The 22,884-nt window shown below is 53.3% G+C and overlaps 2 protein-coding genes across 2 annotated transcripts; one reads left to right on the forward strand and one right to left on the reverse strand.

The window, feature by feature from the left end:
* Positions 1-2,583: 2,583 nt before the first annotated feature.
* Positions 2,584-15,404, forward strand: DKFZP469P0237 (protein). The gene is given in 5 exon segments (NM_001135293.1): positions 2,584-2,702; positions 4,743-4,882; positions 8,325-8,469; positions 10,873-11,022; positions 14,391-15,404. Coding segments are annotated over 2 exon segments (102 nt in total). The 5' UTR covers positions 2,584-2,607; the 3' UTR covers positions 4,750-4,882; positions 8,325-8,469; positions 10,873-11,022; positions 14,391-15,404.
* On the reverse strand, positions 15,241-22,527 carry LOC129047631 (chitobiosyldiphosphodolichol beta-mannosyltransferase-like). Its single transcript, XM_063726478.1, has 10 exons — positions 22,493-22,527; positions 22,124-22,234; positions 21,236-21,384; positions 21,039-21,077; positions 20,854-20,961; positions 20,353-20,412; positions 19,088-19,198; positions 17,443-17,557; positions 16,363-16,438; positions 15,241-15,336 (listed from the first exon to the last, which is right to left on the reverse strand). The coding sequence occupies exons 1-10, from the start codon at positions 22,525-22,527 to the stop codon at positions 15,241-15,243; spliced, it is 900 nt and encodes a 299-aa protein (XP_063582548.1).
* Positions 22,528-22,884: the final 357 nt, after the last annotated feature.

The raw sequence follows: 22,884 nt of genomic DNA on the forward strand, positions 1-22,884 counted from the left end.
CCGGCATGGCGGCTCACGCCTGTAATCCCAGCTACTCGGGAGGCTGAGGCAGGAGAATCGCTTGAACACGGGAGCTGAAGGTTGCAGTGAGCCGAGATCGCGCCATTGCACTCCCGCCTGGGGAACAAGAGAGCAAAACTCCATCTCCAAAAAAAAAACAAAAAAACAAAAAAAAAAGAAAAAGAAAAAAAGATTTCTTCTGTGTGCATGGCTCAGCTCTGTGGTCCGCTAGGGTCCTTCCTCAATTCGCTTCCAATCTATGGACTCAGGAAAGACTGAGCCAACCTAGATTTATTAATATTTTAGTATAACATAATACAGTGTTACTTACTATAGCATTGACCGTGTATGCCCTTTTGCTGCTTGAAGGAAAGGCAATTAATAGCTATTATGTGAGTTAATAAAATAAGCCCAGGATTTATAACTAACCTGTTCCCATTGGTTTTCCTTGTCTCCTGCAGGCAGAGAGCTGATCAAAACAGCAAAAGCAAAGCCCCTGGCCCAGTTCTGAAGCCAACCTTCCTTAATCACCCAGACCCATCCCTGGTTAGGACTTGTGGATTCTCAGGCGACTCCATCTCAGGATACAGGGACTGAGAGGATGTATGCAACATCTCAGACCCAGAAACCGTTGATTCTGTCTAAAAACACAGCAAGAACCACACCCCACCCTCTTGATTTAAATGAAAGTGTTTGGGGGAATAAAAGATGAACCTTTTTTTTTTCTTTGTCAGATCTTGCGCTAATTTGGTTCTGGTGGGGAACAACAGCTATGAGAGAACAAGTGTATTCAATTAGAATTAATTCCCCTCTCTTATTCGCATAGCTGAGCAGGGCTCAAGTGCCTCTCATCTGAAAGAGGTAATAAGATTTAATCTGTCTCCTTATCTACCTTCTGCAAGTATACTTAACAAATTAGCTCTCGGGACTCCTCCAAATGGAGTTTTATGAGGGGTTTGCTGAGGTAAACGTTTTAGACTTTGAACACAGTTCAGTATTTCAGGAGCAGTACTGAAATTTGAACTGTGTTGGTAACTGCCTTGCCTTTCAACTCAAGACACAATAACTTTGAACTAAAATAATTATTTTTTGTTGTTGTTTTCCACTCTGTCCCCACGTCTGTATCACCACCACCCCCATCCCACCCTGCAGGAGCTAACTCCTACTTCCTGTCCCTGCAAGATCAAAACTCCTTCTGGAAGCCCCGCTAGCTCTGTGTGCCCGCCTTCCTGGAAGATATCGTACTTTTATACTTATTTGTGTGATAATTACTTCAATGTCCACTTCTCCCATGAGCCTCTGAGCCCTTGGAGGGCCGGGACCACACCTAGTTCTTCTCATTGTTACAACTTCCTTGCCAGGCACATCGTAGGTGCTTAATAAATATTTAGTGAACAAATGGCTTGCTGGGTAACAGTCCAAAGCCTGGGGAACAGGGGGAAAGCTCCCTCCTGTCGGGCCCCAGAGGGGTGGCGCTGATGGAGAGGAGGCTGGGATAAGGCCTCCCGGACCGAAGCGCGCACTTGTAAGGCCCCTGCCAAAAAGACCTTCCTGAAGGCGCAGGAACTGCGAGAGAGCCTATGGTGGCCCAAGGACTGACCCGACGATCCCAGAGACTCTCGCCCTAACCGGCCCCACCTCTCGGGCCGCAAACCCGGACTCCACTCGCCCGAAGCTCCGGATCCTGGGGCCCGCCCCTGGCCCCTCCTCGGCAGACCGTGGCCCCGCTCCTGGGCCTTCCTCAAACCGTCCCCAGGTAACGCCCCTCGAACTTGAGCCACACTCCGACCCCCTCCTCAAGCTCCTCTTCCAACACCTGGGACTCCTCGCTCCGTCTCAGCCCCGCCCCAAGCCCAGCTCCTTCTGGGCCCCTGAGACCAGCGCCGACCCTCCTCCCAGGCCCTGGGTCCCTCCCCACACCGGCCCCTCCCACAGCTCCGCCTCCCAGGGCCCGAGCAGCGCCTGGCCACGCCCCAGGGCCCGCCTCCTGAGCGCAGCCCGCAGCCCGGACTCGGTCCCGCCTCCCGGACAATAGGCCCCTCCCCACGTCGGCGCGTACCTAACCTCCGCCTCCCAGAATCCGAGCAGCGCCCGGTCATGTGCTACGACACAGTCAAGGCCCCACCCCGGCCCCGCCTCCTGAGCCCTTCTCTTGGTCTCGCCTTAGCCCCACCCTAAGACCTGTCTACTGGGCTCTGCCCCGAGTCCCACCTCCTGAACCCAATCATCGTTTAGCCCCGCCCTAATACCCGCCTCCAGGATGCTCATCCTAGCCACTCGCAAGGCCCCGCCTCCAGGTCGCCACCAACCTAGACGCTTCCGAAGCCCCGCTTCCAGGATCGCCTTATCCTGGCCCCGCCCCAGGACCCGTCAACCTGGACTCTCCCCAGGACCTGCCCCAAAGACGCTTATCTTGGCCCTACCCCAGGCCTTGCCCACAAGACGTTCATCCTGGCCCCGCCCCAGGGTCCGCCCCCACGACGCTCCTCCTGGCCTTACCCCAGGCTCCGCCTCTCTGCCCCTCGCACTGCCCCGGGCCCGCCCCCTCTTCTGTTCAGGCCCAGCTTCCGCCCAGTCTCCCGACAACTATGCGGTCCCGCCAACATCATGGCGCCCGAGGAGATCCCGGGGACCGAGCTCTTGCTGCAGAGTTTCGAGCGCCGCTTCCTGGCGGGGCCGCACTGCGCTCCTTCCCCTGGTAGGTGGGTGGCGGGCCGTGCGGGAGTCCAGGGGCAGACGGGATGGGTCTCCCTGCTGAAGCCCCTGGCGCTACAGCCAGTCAGGGCCGCGCGTCTGGGTCCCCATCCCCGGGGCTTGGCCAGAGTCCCTCACCCCTCCTTTCCCGCGGGCTGGCGGCGGAAACTGGGGACGTCTCTACCGCCTTGGGGGGCAGACGCTCGCTCGGTGTGGGGTACAGTTCATGATAATTTTCAAGACTTTTTAAAGGCAGTAATCGTTCTGGTCACTGGGACACAGCTGCCCTCGCCCATTCTAAAATGTCAGCGCCCTCAGGACCGCGGGGTAACCACTTTCTCCTGAACGCGGTGACCAGGTCACAAGCTGTCCCTCGTGCCTCAGTGTTCTCATCTGTATATGGAGCACTGCACAGAATGGGCTCCTGCGCTGAGGCTCTCACGCCTGTGATGGAAGAGACAGAGAAGGGGGTGGCCTCTCCTCTCCCTGGGGACCTTCTGCCAGCAGAGGGGCTTAATGCACCGGACCCCATTTGTAATTCATGTGGGGTGAGCTCACTGGGATGAGTCAGTTTGGATATATATTCCTCCCTGGGTCTGCCCCATTTTATGGGGTGTTGCTTAATCATTTGCGTTATTCCATTGACATAAAATATTTAGCACTCAGAGATCATTTCTGGTCAGGAGAAATTTGTGCATTTTTAACCCAAAACCTTCCTAAAAACATCATAGGTCTCCATTCAATATTGACTATAATTGTTCACATGTCCACGCTGAATGCTAACTTGGGCTCACCCTCAACACCCACGAGGTGGGTACTATTATCACTCACATTTGACCAGAGGGATTGTTTGATTAGGGTGAAGTAGTTGAGAGTTCAGACCCAGGAGACAGCCTGCCTGCTTCGAATCCTGGCCCAACCCCTGGCCCTGTGGGACCTTGGGAAAGTGACTGCCTCTCTCTGTGCTATTGTTTTCTTATTAATAAAATGGAGGATATAATGATAACTACCTCTGAGGTTTGCTGTCAGGGTTGAGTACAAAAGCCTGTGGATCAGTGCCTGGCTCATGGTAAACGCATGTCGGTGTTAGCTACTGTCTTTATTCAGTCTCAAAATGTTTAATAAATGCCTTCCATGAGCCAGGCAAGCAGTACCCAAGACAGATGAGGCTCTGCTTGCATGGGAGAGCCAGAGAATAAACAAATGAATAAACAAGAAAAGACCAGATGAGAGTGGCTTTAAAGCCAAGAAAACAGGGAAATGATGAATGGAGCAACTGGGGAGAAAAGTCATCAAAGTCGGGGAATCAGGGAAGCCTTCCCCAAAGAGGTGGCATTTGAACTGGGGCCTGGGTGGTGAAGCAGCCAGCCATGGGAAGGGCTTGGGGAACAGCATGATCAAAGGCCCTGTGGTGGAAACCAGCCAGCTGTGATTGAGGAACAACAGCAAGGCAGCCAGTGTGGCTGGAGTGGAGTGAGCAAGGTGGGCCAGGAGTGAGGGAGAACAGGCCAGAGAGAGGGATTAGGACCAGGACTTGTAGGCCTTTAACGGCATGGAAGGAGCTCTGAAGCAATGAAGTGCCTTGCCCTGTGTCACATACCAGCTGAGAGAGTCTGCCTAACTCAGGAGCCAAAGCTCACTGCTGGGCTTGAGGCCCCTGTAAGAGGACAATGTAACCCAGGCTGGTACAGGCACATTCTGCATTTCCACTTAAACTCAGAGGGCAAGCCCATCAAACCTTGGTGCCATGGCTGCCCTGGTAATTCCTGGCTGACCAGTACAACCAGGGAGCTGTCCCATGAGCCGGGTGGCCGCTGAGTAGCCAGGACTAATGCGGCCAAGAGTCAGTCTTCTAGCCTTCTTCCTGTCACTCATCCAGGTGCAGCCTGCGACATCTGAAGGTCAGGCTTTCAGCTGCTGTGGCTTCCACTTCCAACTGGCTCCACGTCCCCAGGGAGGGATCACATAGGGCTTTGCCCACACATTCTACTGCGTGTTTCATGTTCCTGTAGATGTGCCCTTGAGATTTCTCTTTCCCCTCCACACAGAGCTTAGAAGCAAAGTTAAGACACTCATCAGATTCTGAGCTGCTGCGGGATGTTTTGCAGAAATTAAGAATCCCAGAGTCCCTGGGACTCATGACCCTGCCTCCTGAATCTCTCCGGAAGACCTGAGAGAAGAACCACAGGTGTGCTTGTACCCTTTAAAAACACCCCTGTTCAAAGAACAAAACCGTTGAGTCAGCACTGCAGGTGGGTGTCAGCACCTGCGACAGCTCCAGCGCTTTCATTTTCTATCTAAGACTTTGACAAAGACATCAGAATATACAAAAATCTGCATGAGAGGGGGGAATCTAAGGAATGTTTTTTAAACCATCCACAGCAAAAACAGAGATGACGGGTGCAAAAGAGCTTCTAGCATTTGGTAGATGCTCAGAGACTTTCTTTTTTGCATTTATGAGGCCTGTCCTGCCCATTCCTGTCTCTTCTAGACCTAAATGGGCCCTTGCTTTGCCCAGGGTGGGGTTTGGACTCAAGTGCATCTGCATGTAGGTGAGAGGCAGGATCACCACCCGGCCCAGCCACAGCCTGACCCTGGCCTTGAGGACCAAGTGCAGATCACCCTGCATCCTGGATCTTCACCTTTGAAGGGCCACGAGCCCTTCTGAAAAGACAAAGCAATAGACTCCCTCCCAGAAAGAAGTGCACCAGAAGAATACCTTTTCCATACCAACTCAGGGGAGGCAGACATCCTCCACCCCCACCCACCCAGCCCATCCGAGGAGCCCCTGTGAAGAATTCCTGTGCTAGAGGTGAACCAAGATTATCCACGTGGAAAAGATGCAGCCACATCTTTTCCACAGCAGGGAGGACTTTCGGGGCAATACAGTAGGTCAGGGCTTCGAGCGTGGAGATACCTGAAGTTATCTCGCACCCTGCTCTGAGTTTCACCCTGAGCCTCACTCTCGTAGGTGGTGAAGCATGAAATGTAGGGAGAGCTGCTTTAAAACCCAGCAAAAGGCTGGGTGCACTGGCTCACACCTGTAATCCCAGGACTTTGGGAAGCTGAGGTGGACGGATCACCTAAGGTCAGGAGTTCGAGACCATCCAAGCCAACATGACAAAAACCCATATCTACTAAAAATACAAAAATTAGCTGGGTGTGGTGGTGCATGCCTATATTCCCAGCTACTCGGGAGGCTGAGGCAGGAGAATCGCTTGAACCCGGGAGGTGGAAGCTGCTGTGAGCCAAGATTGGGCCATTGCACTCCAGCCTGGGCAACAGAGCGAGACTGTCAGAAAAAATGAAAAACCAGCACCAGCCTGAAGGGCCTGTGTATTGCGTGGGGGTACTTTGCTGTCCTTGGGCAGAATCTGCATCCCTCCCAGCCAGCAGGCGCTGCGGACCATCTCCTCCCTCTCCCTCCATGCTCCAGTTTTCCCACCGTCCCCACTCCTACTGCACCAGTCCCTCTGCCCTCCTTTCCAAGTGCCAGGCTGTGGCCACCTCAGAGCTTGCACCGGCTGTTCCCACTGCCTGGAACTTGCTTGTCCTGCACTTGGCTTCTTTCGGCTTTACCTGGAGTGTCACCCTGAGCGTCCCCTTCCCTCCATCCTGTCCCCAGGGACACATGCTCCAAGAAAGCAGTTGCTGAGTGGGCCTTCCCTCCTCTTCCATAGAGCCAGACAGTTAGCGCCTGTCCTTACTGCAAACCCTGGTTCACACTGGCTCCCCTGGGAGGGAAGTGGTTTGGGCCCACATGCCCTGTGTTCCTGCTCAGAATGGGAGTTAGACATGCCGCCATAGCCTGCGCCGCTGCAGTGAAGCATTTTTACGAAACGGCTTATATCTTAACACAAACTTCAGATGCGTGGGGCCAGAATGCTGTGTCCATCTACATGTTTGCTGAGGGATCGTGTAGCCTGGAGTTTGCCCTCTGCTGTGTTGGCTTGAAGCTCATAGGCTCATAGCTCTCCAGCAACCAACATTCTGTCCTTTGCTGTAGACTGTGAAGCATCCTGTGTGTGTGAAGCACGCGCCGTCAGTCAAGTATGCCCGGTGCTTTCTCTGAGAACTAATCAAAAACGTCAGTTATGGGCAATGTCCGCCCAGTAGCCGGACAGCATAGCCACCTGCGTGCTGGAGCCCCCGTCCTTCCCAGGCCCTGGTCCTGCTTTGCAAACCCCAGCATGACAGGGGCCTCCCCAGGCAACTGGCTGCAGCTGTGTGTGACCCATGGGAGACAGTACAGGGCGGGAAGAAGGGGAGGCTAGCGTCTCTCCCTCACTCTGCCTCCTGGGGTTTCCACAGTAGCTGCTTCTCTGGGGCCCCAGCTCCTAGCATATGGATTCTCATTCCTAGAAGGCTGGCCCAGCCCACAGCCCTGGAACCCTCACCGACACTCTCTGTCCTGCCCGCCGAACGGTTTGGAGTTTCATGCTCTTGTCCATCTCTGGGTTGTCCCACGGGCCCCTGTTGGAAGTTTTACCTCTTGCCATACCTTTGGAACTAGTTCCTCTGGTGAATTCTCCGCATTGATGCTGCTGGAATGAGCTCTTTCATGACTGATACAGGATTTTATTTTTTACTTATTTATTTATTTTTTTGAGACAGAGTCTCACTGTGTTGCTCAGGCTGGATCACTGTGGCACAATCTCGGCTCCCTGAAACCTCTGCCTCCTGGGTTCAAGCAGCTCTCATGCGTAGCCTCCTAAGAAGCTGGGACTACAGGCACTTGCCACCATGCCTGACTAATTTTTGTATTTTTAATAGAGACAGAGTTTCACCATGTTGGCCAGGCTGGTCTCGATCTCCTGACCTCAGGTGATCTGCCTGCCTCGGCCTCCCAAAGTGCTGGGATTACAGGCATAAGCCACCACACCTGGCCTAGGATGGATTTTAAAGATGGCCCCGAAATGCAGGGTTTGACATGAGCATGTTGAGAGGCTGTTCCTTAGTAGGCAGTAGCAGACCTGCTGAGTGAAAGGGCCACACTTTTAGCAAATAAACAATCCCCTGTTTCTCCAATACCTGCTTTCTCCCTAGTCCTCCCCAAAAGCATGCATCTGTGGTCGCCAGCAGGTCTGCCCTGTGCCACCAGGAGAGGGCAGCAGTCACCCAGTGTACCCTGCTGCTGCCCTGTGAATCTTAGGATGAGGCCAGCCGTGGAGAAGCAGCCTGCTGACAGCCACAGCCTGCAGCATGGGCCACCCTCACAGTTCTGCCTGGGCTCACGTAAAGCACCTTTTGTTTTCCTCCTCTCTGTGTTTGATCCAAACACAGAGCTCTCTATCATGGTCACGTGGCAGCTCTCACGGAATCCTTGTCTCTTGCCCTAGACTACTCCTCACCCTACCCTCTCAACACCTCTTGTTGAAGGCCCTCCCATCCAGGTTTCTCTGCCAAGTAAATTTTTTTTTTTAGAGACAAGATCTCTGTTGTCCAGGCTGTCCTCGAACTCCTGGGCTCAAGCAGTCCTCCCATGTCAGCCTCTAGAGTAGCTGGGACTATTCGCACACACTACCATGCCCAACGAAGTGAATATTTTATATGGCAGCTGGCCGGTATTACACATTCCATCCCAAATCTCCCCTCCGAACTTGGTGAAAATCATCTGGCCATTTTTACAGATTAGAACGAAAGCAAACAAGCTCTCACTCTGTCTGCCCCCAGCACGAGGCTGTCTACACAGAGCCTTTGGACGAACTATACGTGGCGCTGGCAGAGATCCTGACGGCCAAGGAGTCCACCCAGGGCCACCGGAGCTATTTGCTGGTATGAGAAGGGCACCCTCCTCCCCCTCACAGCCCAGACACCCTTCCTGCACAGACAAAGTGAAAATGTGGGTATGGGTTCAAATCCTGACTCACCCATTCTGCAGTCTTAGACATGAGGTCTGTTAACCTTCTTTAGCCTCAGTTTCTCTGTCTGTAAATCAAGCACTTCAACAACAACAGCATGTCTCGTGAGGTTGTTGGGCATTTGTCCAATAGGTGACACACACTACCTGCTTCACAAGGACCTGCTGCCCAGTCCTCAAAAGAATACTTGACATGGCCGGGCACAGTGGCTCACGCCTGTAATCCCACTACTTTGGGAGGCTGAGGCGGGTGGATCCGAGGTCAGGAGTTCGAGACCAGCCTGGCCAATGTGGTGAAACCCTGTCTCTACTAAAACTACAAAAATTAGCGGTGTGTGGTAGTGGGCACCTGTAGTCCCAGCTACTCGGGAGGCTGAGGCAGGAGAATCTCTTGAAACCGGGAGGTAGAGGTTGTGGTGAGCCGAGATCGCGCCATTGCACTCCAGCCTGGGCAACGAGAGTGAAACTCTGTCTCAAACAAAAGTACAAAAATCAGCCGGACATGGTGGCACAAGCCTGTAGTCACAGCTACTTGGGCAGCTGAGGCAAGAGAATTGCCTGAACCCAGGAGGCAGAGGTTGCAGTGAGCCAAGATCGTGCCACTGACTCCAGCCTGGGGTACAGAGCTCAAAAAAAAAAAAACAACAAAACATAGATACAGAAAACCACAAAGGAAAAACATAACATATTGAATAATCACAAGGCAGCCACCCCTTCATAGCCACACCCGGCCCCTGGCCACCACTGACCTGTGCTCCATCGCCAGAATTCCATCGTCTCAGGAATGTTCGATGAATGGAATCCTGTGTGGCCTGAGATGAGTATCTTTCACGCCGCATGACGACCTTGAGACCCGTGCAAGCTGTTGGCATGTCAACAGTTAGCTGCTTTTAATTGCTGAGCGGTGATTGGTCCTGTCATGGTTTATTCAGCCATGTGGTGGATGGCTACTGGTCTTCTAAGCCACTTGCCTTCTGATCGCTGGACTGACTCTCTCACCTTCTCTTGGTGCAGCCCTCGGGAGGCTCGGAGACACTCTCCAAGAGCACGGCCATCATCTCCCACGGCACCACGGGCCTGGTCACATAGGACGCCGCCCTCTATCTTGCAGAAGGAGCCATCGAGAACCTGGCAACCTTCACTGACAGGTGACCTCGGGATGCAGGGCAGTTCACCGAGGCAGGCTTACCCTGGTGCAGTCGCAGACACGGTCCCCTTTCTTACCGCCAGGACTGTCCTAGAGCTTGGCAGTGGCACCGGCCTCACAGGCCTGTCCATCTGCAAGATGTGCCGCCCCCGGGCATACATCTTCAGCGACTGTCACAGCCGGGTCTCGAGCAACTCCGAGGGAATGTCCTTCTCAACAGCCTCTCATTAGAGGTAGACATCACTGCCAACTTAGACAGCCCCAGGGTGACAGTGGCCCAGCTGGACTTGGACGTCGTGAAGGTCCATCAGCTCTCTGCCTTCCAGCCAGATGTCATTGCAGCAGGTAATGCCCAGCCCCGGGCACCCTGTGCAGGCGTGTCCTTGCAGCTCTACCCAGCTCTTGGCTCGGGGAAAAGGGAACAATGGACGCTGTCGGGCATGGACGTGATGGGGCTTCCAGAAGAGTTACTCTGGGACTCTAGGGTGACATCAAAGTACAGGGGTGCCTCTTAAGGTGACCTTCAAGCCACAGTCCTCTTGTTGGAGACAGGCATACTCCCGTTACAGTCGTCACCACATGGCTGTGTCCCAGAGCCATGCCCTGTGTCCTTCAGAGACCACAGGAGGAAAACAACCAGTTCTGGGATGAGGACAGGGCCCTTGAGAGAAGGTGGTGTTTGACTGGGTCACCGAAAACCCCTCGCCCCTGCCAGCGCACTCTGTCCCCTCTCTGGTAGAACAGAGCTCTGCCTGTGGTCCCGGGTCCCAGCCCTGAAAACCACAGGTCCAGCGGTGGCCAGGGACATGGGTCCACCCCTGCAAGCCAGCAGACAAATTGGCAGATGCCTGAAACACGAAGTTCATGGCAGGGTCAGGCTTTGTGTCATTCGAAGCCCTCTAGATAGGCCGAGAACCAGAGCTGGTTTTTTGAGGAATACCAGTGAGTCTGGAGATTTTTTTCTTTTGCTTCGGTCTTTTGCAGCTTCCTCTACTAAGGGTTCTCCTTTTTCACTCAAGTAATTGCCTTTCCATCTAATGGCCCAAATGGTCAAATGGCATCTAATAGTCTCATATGAGCGCTGCCTCTCTGGCCTCACCCTGCTGCTGAGGTCAGCATGACCTGGAACAGTCCCCTGGTCCCTTTCAGTAACCTGAAACTTTCACCGTAGATGTGCTGTGTTGCCCAGAAGCCATCTTGTTGCTGGTCGGGGTCCTGCGGAGGCTGGCTGCCTTCCAGGATCACCAGCGGGCTCCAGAGGTCTATGTGACCTTCACTGTGCACAGCCCAGAGACGTGCCAGCTGTTCACCACCGAGCTAGGTGAGCCCCCCGCCCACCTGGGCCTGCATGGTCCCGGAGCTGTCCCAGCAGGACTCCAGTGGAAGTGAAAGAACTGGGCACTGGGGAAAGGCTAGGATGCCCCACACTCCCACACCATGCGGGGAACTCGGGCAGAGGCCGGTGAGCAGTGTGGGCCTGGGGCGTGGGGGGCTTGCAGCAGGAGGAGGGCAGCTCAGCACAGGGAGGGAGGGTCTGAGCCCAGCAGCCCTACTGTGTTCTTCACAGCAGGGTTCCCTAAGCCCTTGGGCCTTGGTTTCCTCATCTATAAAATGGAGGTGGCAGGAGGGGCAGTCGGGGTCAGGGCTGGACACAGCTGTGCCCTGCAGGACGCTGGAGCACAGGCTGTACAGATGGATCCACCACGCCACTGTCCTGAGCACCCAGTCGGTAGAAAATTAGCAGGGTGACTGTAGAGAAAGGGAACTGGCCCCGTAGTGGGCCAGCCACTGTCCTCAGACCCGACATTTGTCAGCGCCCAGCACCTGTGAGGGCGTGCTATCACTGTCCCATCTCACCGACAAAGACACTAGGACACACGGAGGCCAAGCGACCGCCGAGCTCCCGCAGACTGCAGCCCGGCCACCTGGCTCTCGCTCCTCCACACTACACCCAAGCCCCCCAATGCCACCAGCCTTTCCCCAGCTCCCCCTCAGCACAGCCCCTCCTGGCAGCCATGTGCACAGATGCACCTGCAGCAGCCTCTGCGTGCACACAGAGACACGGACGACCCAATGCCTGTCCACGTGGGGCAGCCCGTTAACTACAGAGCCAACAAACAAGCCAGCACACGAGGCATACTGGCTTCCACGACAGAGTCTTGCACAACCTCACACAGGAGGCTGGCCGGGCACGGGGCTCAGGCCTGTCATACCAGCACTTTAGGAGGGTAAGGCAGGAAGACTTCCTGATCCCAGGTGTTCAAGACGAACCTGGGCCACATAGTGGGACCCCATCTTCACAAAACATACAGAAACTAGCCAGGTGTGGTTGCACACCCCTGTAGTCCCAGCTACTCTGGAGGCTGAGGTGGGAGGATGGCTTGAGCCCAGGATGTGGAGGCTGCAGTGAGCCCTTATCTCACCACACCACTGCACTCCAGCCTGGGCAAGAGGAAGACCATGTCTCAAAAAAGCAAAAAAAAAAAAAAAAAAAAGTCTTTCTTCAGATACTTATGTGCAAAAAAACCTGCAATATCTTTTAAGTGAAAAAACAGTGCCAAACAGCACACATACTATAAGACCTCAGCCACCTTTTGTTGTTGTTGTTTTTGAGACAGAGTCTGGCTTTGTATTGCTCAGGCTGGAGTGCAGTGTTGCCATCTCGGCCCACTGCAACCACCCACCTCCCAGGTTCAAGATATCCTCCCGTCTCAGCCTCCTGTGTAGCTGGGACACAGGTGAATGCTACCACGTCTGGCTAATTTTTGTATTGTTTGTAGAGTTGAGGTTTCGCCATGTTGGCCAGGCTGGTCTTGAACTCCTGACCTCAAGTGATCTACCGCCTCAGCCTCCCAAAGTGTTAGGATTACAGGCATGAGGCACTGCGCCCAGCCCCATTTTTGTCTAAAAACTAATAATAATCACCCACACATGGTTATGAGTACCTATATTCCCAACTACTCAGGAGGCTGAGTCGGGAGCATGGCTTAAGCCCAGGACTTTGTGGCAACCTTGAGCAACATAGCAAGACTTCATCTCAAAAACAATTATCACAATAATCATTTTCACATAAGTAAACCTATAGGGGAAAACCTAGTGTATATATATAGCAGGCTTGTCCAACCTGCTTCCCAACGCAAATCTGTAAACTTTCTTAAAACAGTATGAGGTTTTCTTGTGATTTGTTTTCTTTTAACTCATCAGCTATTGCTAGCGTTAGTGTATTTTATGTGTGGCCCAAGGCGATTCTTCTTCTTCCAGTGTGGCCGAGGGAGGCCAAAAGATTGGACATCCCTCATATACACGGTAACAGGTGCCATCCTTCAATGGCAGGATTATAGAGACTTCTACACGTTCATGTCTGCACTACTTCATTTATAGAAATACGCATTTTCCACTCCTAACAAAAAACTGTGATTGAAAATCATCCCGGGTCACAGTGTCTCATGCCTGTAATCCCAACACTGTAAGACGCTGAGGCTTTGGGAGGCTGAGGTGAGCAGATCACCTGAGGTCAAGAGTTCAAGACCAGCCTGGCCAACACGGTGAAACCGGACCTCTACTAAAAACACAAAAATTAGCCAGGCATGGTGCTGCACGCCTATAATCCCAGCTACTCGGGAGGCTGAGGCAGGAGAATCACTTGAACCTGGGAGGCGTTGCAGTGAGCAGAGATTGCGCCACTGCACTCCAGCCTGGGGAACAGAGTAAAACTCCGTCTAAAAAATATAATAGAAGAGGCTGAGGTAGGAGCATCACTTGAGGCCATGCGTTCAGGACCCCATCTCTACAAAATAAAAAAATTACTGGCATGGTGGCACGCACCCGTCATCCCAGCTCCTCAGCAAGTGGGAGGATTGCTAGAGCCCAGGAGTCGAGGCTGTGGTGAGCAATGACCGTGCCAGTGCACTCCAGCCTGGGTGACAGAACAAGATCCTGTCTCAAAAAAAAAAAAAAGACTCATTCTTGCTAATGGCTCTTCAGACATCTGTGCTTATGAGAACACCAGCCCCTTCTAAGCTTTCTGTGTGTGTGTCTGTGTGTGGTTTTTTTTTTTTTTTTTTTTTTTGAGATGGAGTCTCACTCTGTCACTCAGGCTGGAGTGCAGTGGCACAATCTCGGCTCACTGCAACCTCCGCCTTCTGGGTTCAAGCAATTCTCGTGCCTCAGCTTCCCAAGTTACTGGGATTACAGGCACCCACCATCATGCCTGGCTAATTTTTGTATTTTTGTAGAGATGGGGTTTCACCATGTTTACCAGACTGGTCTCGAACCCCTGACCTCAAGTGACCCACCCGCCTTGGCCTCCCAAAGTGTTGGGATTACAGGCGTGAGCCACTGTGCCCGGCTGCTTTCTAAGCTTTGTGAAGAGGGGGTTGACTGAGCAGCCAGGTAGATGTGGGTTCAGATCTCTGCTTCTGTCCCGCTGTGCCAAGTGCTGGGGTGCACACGGGCAGAGTGGACAGCGACACTGTGCCTGCTGCTAGCCATTTCTATGCAAAACCAGATTTCTGGTCCCATCCTGGAGGCCAATTCTAGGTACCTGAGTGGGCCTGGGAACCTGTGAACCAAGTAAACTGACTTGGACACCCCCGCACCCTGCCAGGCCTGTCCTAGTAGCCCCACACAATACGCTCATGTCGTGTCCCCAAACACCGCCATCCTCAAACACATGTGCTCTGTTTCCAGGCCGGGCCGGGATCAGATGGGAAGTGGTACCTTGGCATGACCAGAAACTGTTTCTCTACGAAGAGCACTTGGAGATGGCAATGCTGAACCTCACACTGTAGGACTCACACACGACTCCAACTTGATTGTGAGAATCAAGTCACTCTCGTGGGAAGAATTTTTATATGGGAAAGCGGAGGAAATTTTCATTGGACTGGAATGTTTGGAGAGTGTTAAATTCCAAACCAGGAACCACAAACTCCCCTCTAATAAGACATCGGCTATCTAAGCATGTGGATGCCCCCTTTCTGACAGAAGTTCTGGTTCTTAAGAAAATCGCCATAAATCAGACATGAAAATTCTGGCTCCAAAAATAACATTTTCTTTGTGCAAATAAATACGTGGGTATCAAGTATGACGTTCCCCCAACGTGGACACACTCAGTTCCTCACAAAGCCAAGCCCGCTGCAGCTGCCACATCCCTGGGCTTATGGTGCAGCAGGTGCTTTTTTGAAGACAGGAATCAAAGTGTTAGGAACACGGCAGAAAGGTGACACCTGGAGACCAAACGCAGGATGAGGAGGACTGCAGGTCACAGGGAAGTCACAGAACACTAATACACTAGCAGGGGCATGAGGCGTGAAGAACAGAAGAAGACAGGAAGTGTTTCTGAGCCTCCAGAGAAGAAATCAGGGCCAACCACAACTTCCTGGGTCACAGAACCAATTCATTCACCAGGCGGCAGCACTGCCGTCATTTCAGCTTCTGGCTACTGGGAAGCGCTGCTCGAAAGGGGTTTGCCCTGAGACTCCGAGAAGAAGCTGTGGGAAGGACAGCAGAGATCCTGGGGTTTTAGCCTCTGGCCCAGGAGTTATGTGTCCATAACCAAAGGGAGCACAGTCTGCACCCAGCTCTCATCCCATCGGAGCTGCTGCGACTCCCGCAGGTTCTTCCGGAACTGGTTTAGCTTGCCCGCAGGATCAGGAAAGTTTGAGAAAAGCATTTGCAAAAAAATAAAGAAGAGAGCTTACCTCATTTCCTGTCCCCACTCCATCCCAGGTCACCACCTGGCTGGCCCTAGGTCCCCGACCCAACACCAACCCCTCCCAAGTCCCTAACTCCCTCACTTGGACTCGAGACCCTTCACGCACCAGCAGCGCTCTGCCTCCAATTTGACATCACGCTTTCTGGAAACTTCCCCGTATGTCCCACTTTCCCACACTTGGTGCCCTGGAGCACCTCCCAGCCTCTACATGCTGTACGTTCCCCTGTGAGCAACAGACTCTTGGCCTCTGGCCAACACAGTCCCACCCATTTATGGGTAACAAGGGGGTGTCGGTGTTCTTTTCAACCTTGCTAAACTATCTGAATCAAGGATCACACACTACAGCCTGCAGGCCAAATCCAAACCACAGCCTGTGTTTGTAAATAGTTTTATTGGAACAAAGCCACACCCCTTAATCTAAAGATGATCTGTGGCTACTTTCACACCACAACAGAGTACCATGGTTCTGACAGAGACTGGGGGACCCAATCTAAATTACTTCCGACCTGGACCTTTACTGAAAATCCTGCCAATCATTCTGTTGGCAAGAATGATGTATTAGTTTTTGCAATAAGAAACAAGTAACCTTTGCAGAATTCCACCCATCTTTCAAGGCTGGTCCCAGAAGATCCCTTTGCCCGCCTACCTACCTGATCCTGATCACTTCCTAAACTGCAGCCTGGCCCACCTGGCTCCAGCATCATTTGTGGAGTGTCAGCTCCATAAATCTAGAGGGCAGGTGGAGGTGTGTCTTAATTTTCCCGAGACTACTACACCAAAATGAGACAGTAGAGTGTGCCGGTCTCTATGACCTCTGCTCCCTCCCTAGCTTTTCTGCCAAACCCCACATTGTCCCACCCTGGCTGTGGGAAGCAGGGATCAGGGAGCGTGGCTGGGTGCCAGTCTCCAGAACCCTGCCCACCCTGGCATGGTGGCAGACGTGGCTACCTGCAGCTGAGCTGCCAGTTCCTCTGGGTCCTCAAAGACCAGGCCGTTTTCTCCATGTTTCACGAGCTCATGTAAACTACAGAGAGAACCCAGGGAGTCTGAGAGCTGCCTGGAGAAGACACCAGACCCCTGGGGTGCCCACTGGGCTCCCACCCACCCCATGCTCAAGCCAGGCTGGGGGTTGGAACAGGGTGTGTGGTTTCTGGGAGGTGGTTCTTAGATTTGGCATCTGAAGGGTATAAAGGCCTGGGGGGGTGCACATCAAAATGGCCAAACTGATTTGAGGAGGGAGCCTTAAGGAGGGTTTGTACCTTCTGTGCTGGATGCTCTTCAAGGACTGAATAATTATTTTTGCATGTTTTTCTTAGTTCCATGGCCATGGAACAAGTGAAGGCAAGCCCCTGGGGACGGGCTCAGCACATAAAAGATGACTTTTCTAGGGCACCAGGTTTGATCCCGACATTCCCTCAGCTCAGCTCACACGAGGGGCTCACATCCCTGAATCCCATCCAGGGGCCGGCTCCTGAGCAGGGGCCAAGGGCTCAGCTTGTGCTGGGGCTACTGCTTCTAGAATCTTCTCTAACGCTGCCCTTCCAAACACCCGTCTATGCTGGGTGGAGTGAGCCACAGCATGACACTCATTTAACTGATTCAAACCCACCATGTGAGCTTGGCCAAAAGGGACATGGTGGGAGAGAGAGAAACAAAGAAAACCCTGTAAGCCTGCAGGCAATTCCTGCCAATTCTACTCCAGGAGCAAAAGCCCCGAGTGGAGTTCTAGTATTTAAGATGCGTTTTTTTCATATTAGGTTGACGCAAAAGTAATTGTCATTTTTAATGGCAAAAACCGTGATTACTTTTGTACCAACCTAAGTATAACATGAGCTCTAAATGGAAGCAACTACTTCAGCGAGGCTCAGCCCAGCCACAGTAACCGCAGGGCTCCTCCTCCTGGCCTCCAGTGTGTGCTGGACTGACCGAAGGGCAGGGCCTCACTGTGGGCAGCTCGCTCTGCACTGCTTCCCCCTCAGCGGTGGATCTGGGCAGCTATCCCCAGAAAGATTCGGGTTCTGCTCCTACCACTTGAAGTTCACGGCACACACAGGCAGACAGCACCCGAACATGTCCACCAGCTTCATGGACAGGTCTAGGCCACTGGAGGACATGTGCAGACAGACACCCAGGTCCGCCGACCCTGCTAGGCAAGATGGGTGGGTCAGAGTGCTGGTCTCTGCCCTGGGAACACAAATCCTCCCAGCAAAGTGAGGCAACATCCCCCGAGGCGAGTGAAAATCGGATAAGGCCCCCGACAGCCCCAAGCACAAGTGGCTCAAGCTGGCCAAGCAGCCACACGGCCTGGCTGAGACATCTGAAAATGTAGTTGACACTTTTTATACGTAACCACAATTAGGTTTTTTTGTTGTTGTTTTGTTTTGTTTTGTTTTGAGACAGAGTCTTACTCTGTCACCCAGGCTGGAGTGCAGTGGCACAGTCTCGGCTCACTGCAACCTCCACCTCCCAGGTTCACCTCCTGCCTGTAATCTCAGCATTTTGGGATCCAAGGCGGTTGGATCACCTCAGGTCAGGAGTTCAAGACCAGCCTGGCCAACATGGTGAAACCCTATCTCTATTAAAAAAATACAAAATTAGCGAAGCGTCGTGGCAGATGCCTGTAATCCCAGCTACTCAGGAAGCTGAGGCAGGAGAATCGCTTGAACCCGGGAAGACGGAGGTTGCAGTGAGCCAAGATCGCGCCATTGTACTCCAGCCTGGGCTACAAGAGCGAAACTCTGTCTCAAAATAATAATAATAATAATAATAATAGTAAACCAAAGCACACCCACCACAAACCAGCTGTCACTGTGAAAATAAAGCCAAATAGCTTAACATTTCTAAAGACTAGGTGGGGCCAGGCGTGATGAGTCACGCCTGGAATCCCAGCACTTAGGGAGGCCAAGGCGGGAGGATCACTTGAGGTCAGGAGATCAAGACCAGCCTGGCCAACATGTTGAAAACCTCTCTCTACTAAAAATACAAAAAAAAACCAGGTATTGTGGCGGGCTCCTGTAATCCTGTAATCTACTCGGGAGGCTGTGGTGGGAGAATCGCTTGAACCCAGGAAGCGGAGGTTGCATGAACTGAGATCGTGCACTTCAGCCTAGGCAGTGGAGTGAGACTGTCTAAAACAAAGTCTAGCTGGAGAGTCCTGCCAGGAAAAGGCCCTCAGCCTCCAACTGCTCTGCTCACTCGAAGCTGGAAGATGCGGCTCTAGAGACGCATCAGGACCAAGCCACGACTCCCCACTTGGAGAAATCAACGGGGAAAGAGACGGAGGCAACGGAGAACCATCTCACTGGGAGAGGCGACGCTTTTTGACACACCGTCCCTGTACCTCCCAAAGCCACTGCCCTCCCACACCTGGGCAACAGTGGCCCCAACCCCAGGCCCAGCCCTCCTGCAGGAAGGAAGAGGACTGAATGAAGGGCGTGGCAGGCTGAAAGGACGTGGCCTCCTCAAACCCCTTGGTAAAGGGCCTCTGGGGCCACCTGGCAGGGAGGGGCTGGCACACCAGGAAGTAGCCTCCTCCCGGGAGTTCAGCCAGAGCCCAGGTCCTGTCCCCAAGTGGCCTCCAGAGCCACGTTTTCAAAAAAAGTACATCCCACCCACCCCTGTTCCCCCTGCTTAAGTCCCCGCCTCCTCCCTGAGCCTCCTGCTAGCCTCTCACCTAGAAGCAGGGGGTAGTCCTCAGCCTCCAGCCAGGGGGTGCAGACCTGGATGTGCTGGAAATGCTTCTGGTGGGTGAGGCGGCTGTAATACTCCCTCAGAGGCCCTTTGCCTTCACAGAGAAGAGCAGACATTGCCATGGACCCGTCTCTGTCTCTGCCACGTGGCCCCAGGCCCAAGACACTGCCCCCTAGAAGGGATCCCTTTCCCAGAATCTCCACCCCTCGGCAGCTCCAGTCAGGACCCACCCGGGCCCTTCCAGAAGCAACCCAGGAGCCCCGAGACCTACAGGGGTGTGTGCACCCTGACCCCTGACGCACAGCCCTGCACCTGCAGCCAGCTGGTCTTGGGCTGCAAACACGGCGGGGTAAGGAGTGGCCTGGCACCCGACCGCCCACTGGGTGGACCCAGCCTTTGGTCTGTGTTGTGCACAGGGAACACGGGGAATCCCCCTGTCCTGGTACAGCCCCCAGAGCACATGGTGCGGGTTCCAAACCACTCCTGGGAGCCTAGAGGCCAAAGGAGGGAGGAGAGCAGGACCAGCAGCTGGCCCAGACCCCACCTCTTCCCACACCGCTTCCTCTTTTCTCCCTCCTCACTGAGTCACCTTGAAAGGGCTCAGCAGCAGTAACTGTGGGACAGGGGCTCTTCCGTTTGAAAAATTGAAAGAGGCGCTCGGTTAAGGCACCAATGACATAGCTGGGCACAGTGGTTCATGCCTATAATTCGAGCATATTGGGAGGCCAAGGCGGATGGATCACCTGAGGTCAGGAGTTCATGACCAGCCTAGCCAACATGGTGAAACCCTGTTTCTTCTAAAAATACAAAAATTAGCTGCGTGTGGTGGGCACCTGTAGTCCCAGCTACTTGGGAGGCTGAGGCACGAGAATTGCTTGAATGTGAGAGGTGGAGGTTGCAGTGAGCTGAGATCGCACCACTGCACCCCAGCCTGGGCGACAGAGACTTTGTCTCAAAAAAAAAAAGAAAAGACACCAATGACGTAACAACAACAAAAAAAAGATGCTTGGAAACTACAGAAAAAGTAGAAAGCTTGCTATCTACAGATTCAAATCTGGGCTCCCTGCCCTGCTGTGAAACCGTCTGAGCCTCAGGTTCCCCCCACATCAAGCAGTATAAGACCCTATGGCAGAGAGCTGCAGTGAGGATTAAGGAGACAAGATCGTGGGAAGCACAGGGTAAAGGCTGCGTGCCCCTCCCCCTCCGCCATCCCCTAACCAAACAGACACCTAGGGTCCCAGGCGGTACCTGTAATCACACAGACGAGAGAAGGAAGGTTGTGTCCGTCAAGAGTCAGTTGTTCAAACTCTGTGTTTAAAAAAAAGAAACAATTCTACATGGAATTTCTGATAGAATTTTTTTTTTTTTTTTCTGACAGACTCTCACTCTGTCACCCAGGCTGGAATGCAATGGCACGATCTCATCTCATTGCAAACTCTGCCTCCTGGGTTCAAGTCATTCTTGTGCATCAGCCTCCCAAGTAGCTGGGATTACAGGCACCCACCACCATACCTAGCTAATTTTTGTATTTTTGGTAAAGACACGTGTCGCCATGTTGGCCAGGTTGGTCTGGAACCCCTGACCTCAGGTGATCTGCCTGCCTCAGCCTCTCAGAGTTTTACGATTACAGGTGTGAGCCACCATGCCCATTCAGAAAAATTTTTTTAAATAAACAATAGCCAGAGTCACCTGGTCAGGTGGAGAAAGAGCACTGCTCTGGTGGGCAGGCCACCAGCCTCTGTGAGATACTCTCCTGGAGGGGGCATTTCAGCCTGAGGTCCTGGTCACTCAATGACCCAACTGAGGATTCAAGGCGGCCCACCTCCACCACCCCCGGTGTCCTGGGACAGGAACATCCTGCAGGCCAGACAAGAAGCTCACAGCTCAGTGGCCCCCGACAAACCCAGAGCTCCTCACCACAGTCACACACCTACTTTCTAAAGCTGCCAGCAGGATGGAGAAGTCTTCATCCTCTATGAAAAGAGAATTGAATGTCAGGGGCCTGTTTCTGTACACCACTCTTCCAGCTCACACGCCCTACCCTTCTCATTGAGATTGTGGCGGGGTGGGGTCATGCAGGACTGGCAGGGGTGAGGAGAACACAGGTTGGCCAGGTGCCCGTCACACCAACCCCAAGTGCCCCAGGGGTCGTGCAGACCTGTCCAGCTCGTGCTGCTGACCAGCAGGGCTGGCCGCTCGTGGAGACGTCTCAACAGCCCGCTCCTAGCATCCCGCTCCATGAAGGCCGACCGCTCTGTGGCTGGATCCTCAGGTTCTGAGCTGAAAGAGCAGAAAAAAACCCTGTGAGAGGCCACAGAGCAGGCCCAGGACCCAGGAGGGGCATCTCCTGCCATGGCGAGGCCTGCAGGCTCCCAACGGTTGGGGTGCCCAGCCACATCAGCAGCACCAGGCCATCCCTGACATCCGAGGCCTGGGCTTGCTTTCTCTAATATTGTTGCTGGGTGCTAAGGTTACAATAGCAAACAAGACTGACTCATTCCTTTTCTCTACGGGACTTACTGTCTTATCATCCCCTGGACTGAAGATGAGGGTGCAGGGACGCCCTCCTATACACCCCAGCTTACCCAGAGGCACACCTCAAAGTGTGTGGACCTGAACAAAGTTCCCCTCCTTAGCCCCATGAGACACCCCAGGGGACACACAGGTCCACAGATCCTGCCACAGGCCTGGGAACCCATTGGCAGGAGAGTAAGACAGTGCAGAGGTCCACAAACCTTTCCTTAAGTGCCAGAGAGTAAATACTTCAGGCTTTGTGGGCCACAGGTTCTCTGTTACAAAAGGCAATTTTGCTATTGTAGATCAAAGGCGGCTGCAGACAACTCAGAAGTCAAAGAGTGTGTTGTGTCCCGATGAAACTTGATTTACAAAAGCAGGAGACTGGCCTGTAGCCTTAGTTTGCCAACCCTTGGATGAGTGGGTTCCCAGGTCTGCAGTGAGAAGGGGAGAGGCCAGGGCAATGGCGAGCAGGAGAGAAGGCAGCTGAGGATGGGAGGCCTACCGGGCCCTGAACGGAGAGTGCGTGCCGCCCAGCTTCATGAAGAGTCGGTGATGCAGGTCCAGAGGTGCCTCTTTAAAGAAAGATGCCGGCTTGTCGTAGACAGTCACAGCCCTGCAATGAAATCATGGCAGGGCTATTGCATTAGTCCAGCGTGGAGGCTACTTTCTGCTCAAACCACTCATTTGGGTCCCCCGCCCAGTGTCACCCATCCTCAGCAAAACAACCTTTATTTCCTTCTTCCTGGTTTCCAGAAAGTTCCCCTAAAGCCCTGAGGAATCACCGAATGAAAGGGACTTTTTACAAACAGGAAACTTAAGTGGAGTGCCAATACACAACATGGATTGCACCAGGCTGGGTCTAAGATAAAACCATACTGTGGACAACAGAACAGATAAGACCCACATGGCTCTGCACTGCCTGGGTCTGTTATTGTGTGGAGGAATGTCTTAGTCTCTTGCTCCTGTGGGTGTAGCTAAAGCACGAAAAAGGAGTCTTCATCCTTTTTTTTTTTTTCTTTTTTTTGAGACGGAGTATTGCTCTGTCACCCAGGCTGGAGTGCAGTGGCGCGATCTCGGCTCACTGGAAGCTCTGCCTCCTAGGTTCACACCATTCTCCTGCCTCAGCCTCCCGAGTAGCTGGGAGTACAGGGGCCCACCACAACGCCGGGGTAATTTTTGTATTTTTAGTAGAGACAGGGTTTCACCATGTTAGCCAGGATAGTCTTGATCTCCTGACCTCTTGATCCATCCGCCTCGACCTCC

This window comes from Pongo abelii, chromosome 7, assembly GCF_028885655.2.
Source record: "Pongo abelii isolate AG06213 chromosome 7, NHGRI_mPonAbe1-v2.0_pri, whole genome shotgun sequence".
NCBI lineage: Eukaryota > Metazoa > Chordata > Mammalia > Primates > Hominidae > Pongo > Pongo abelii.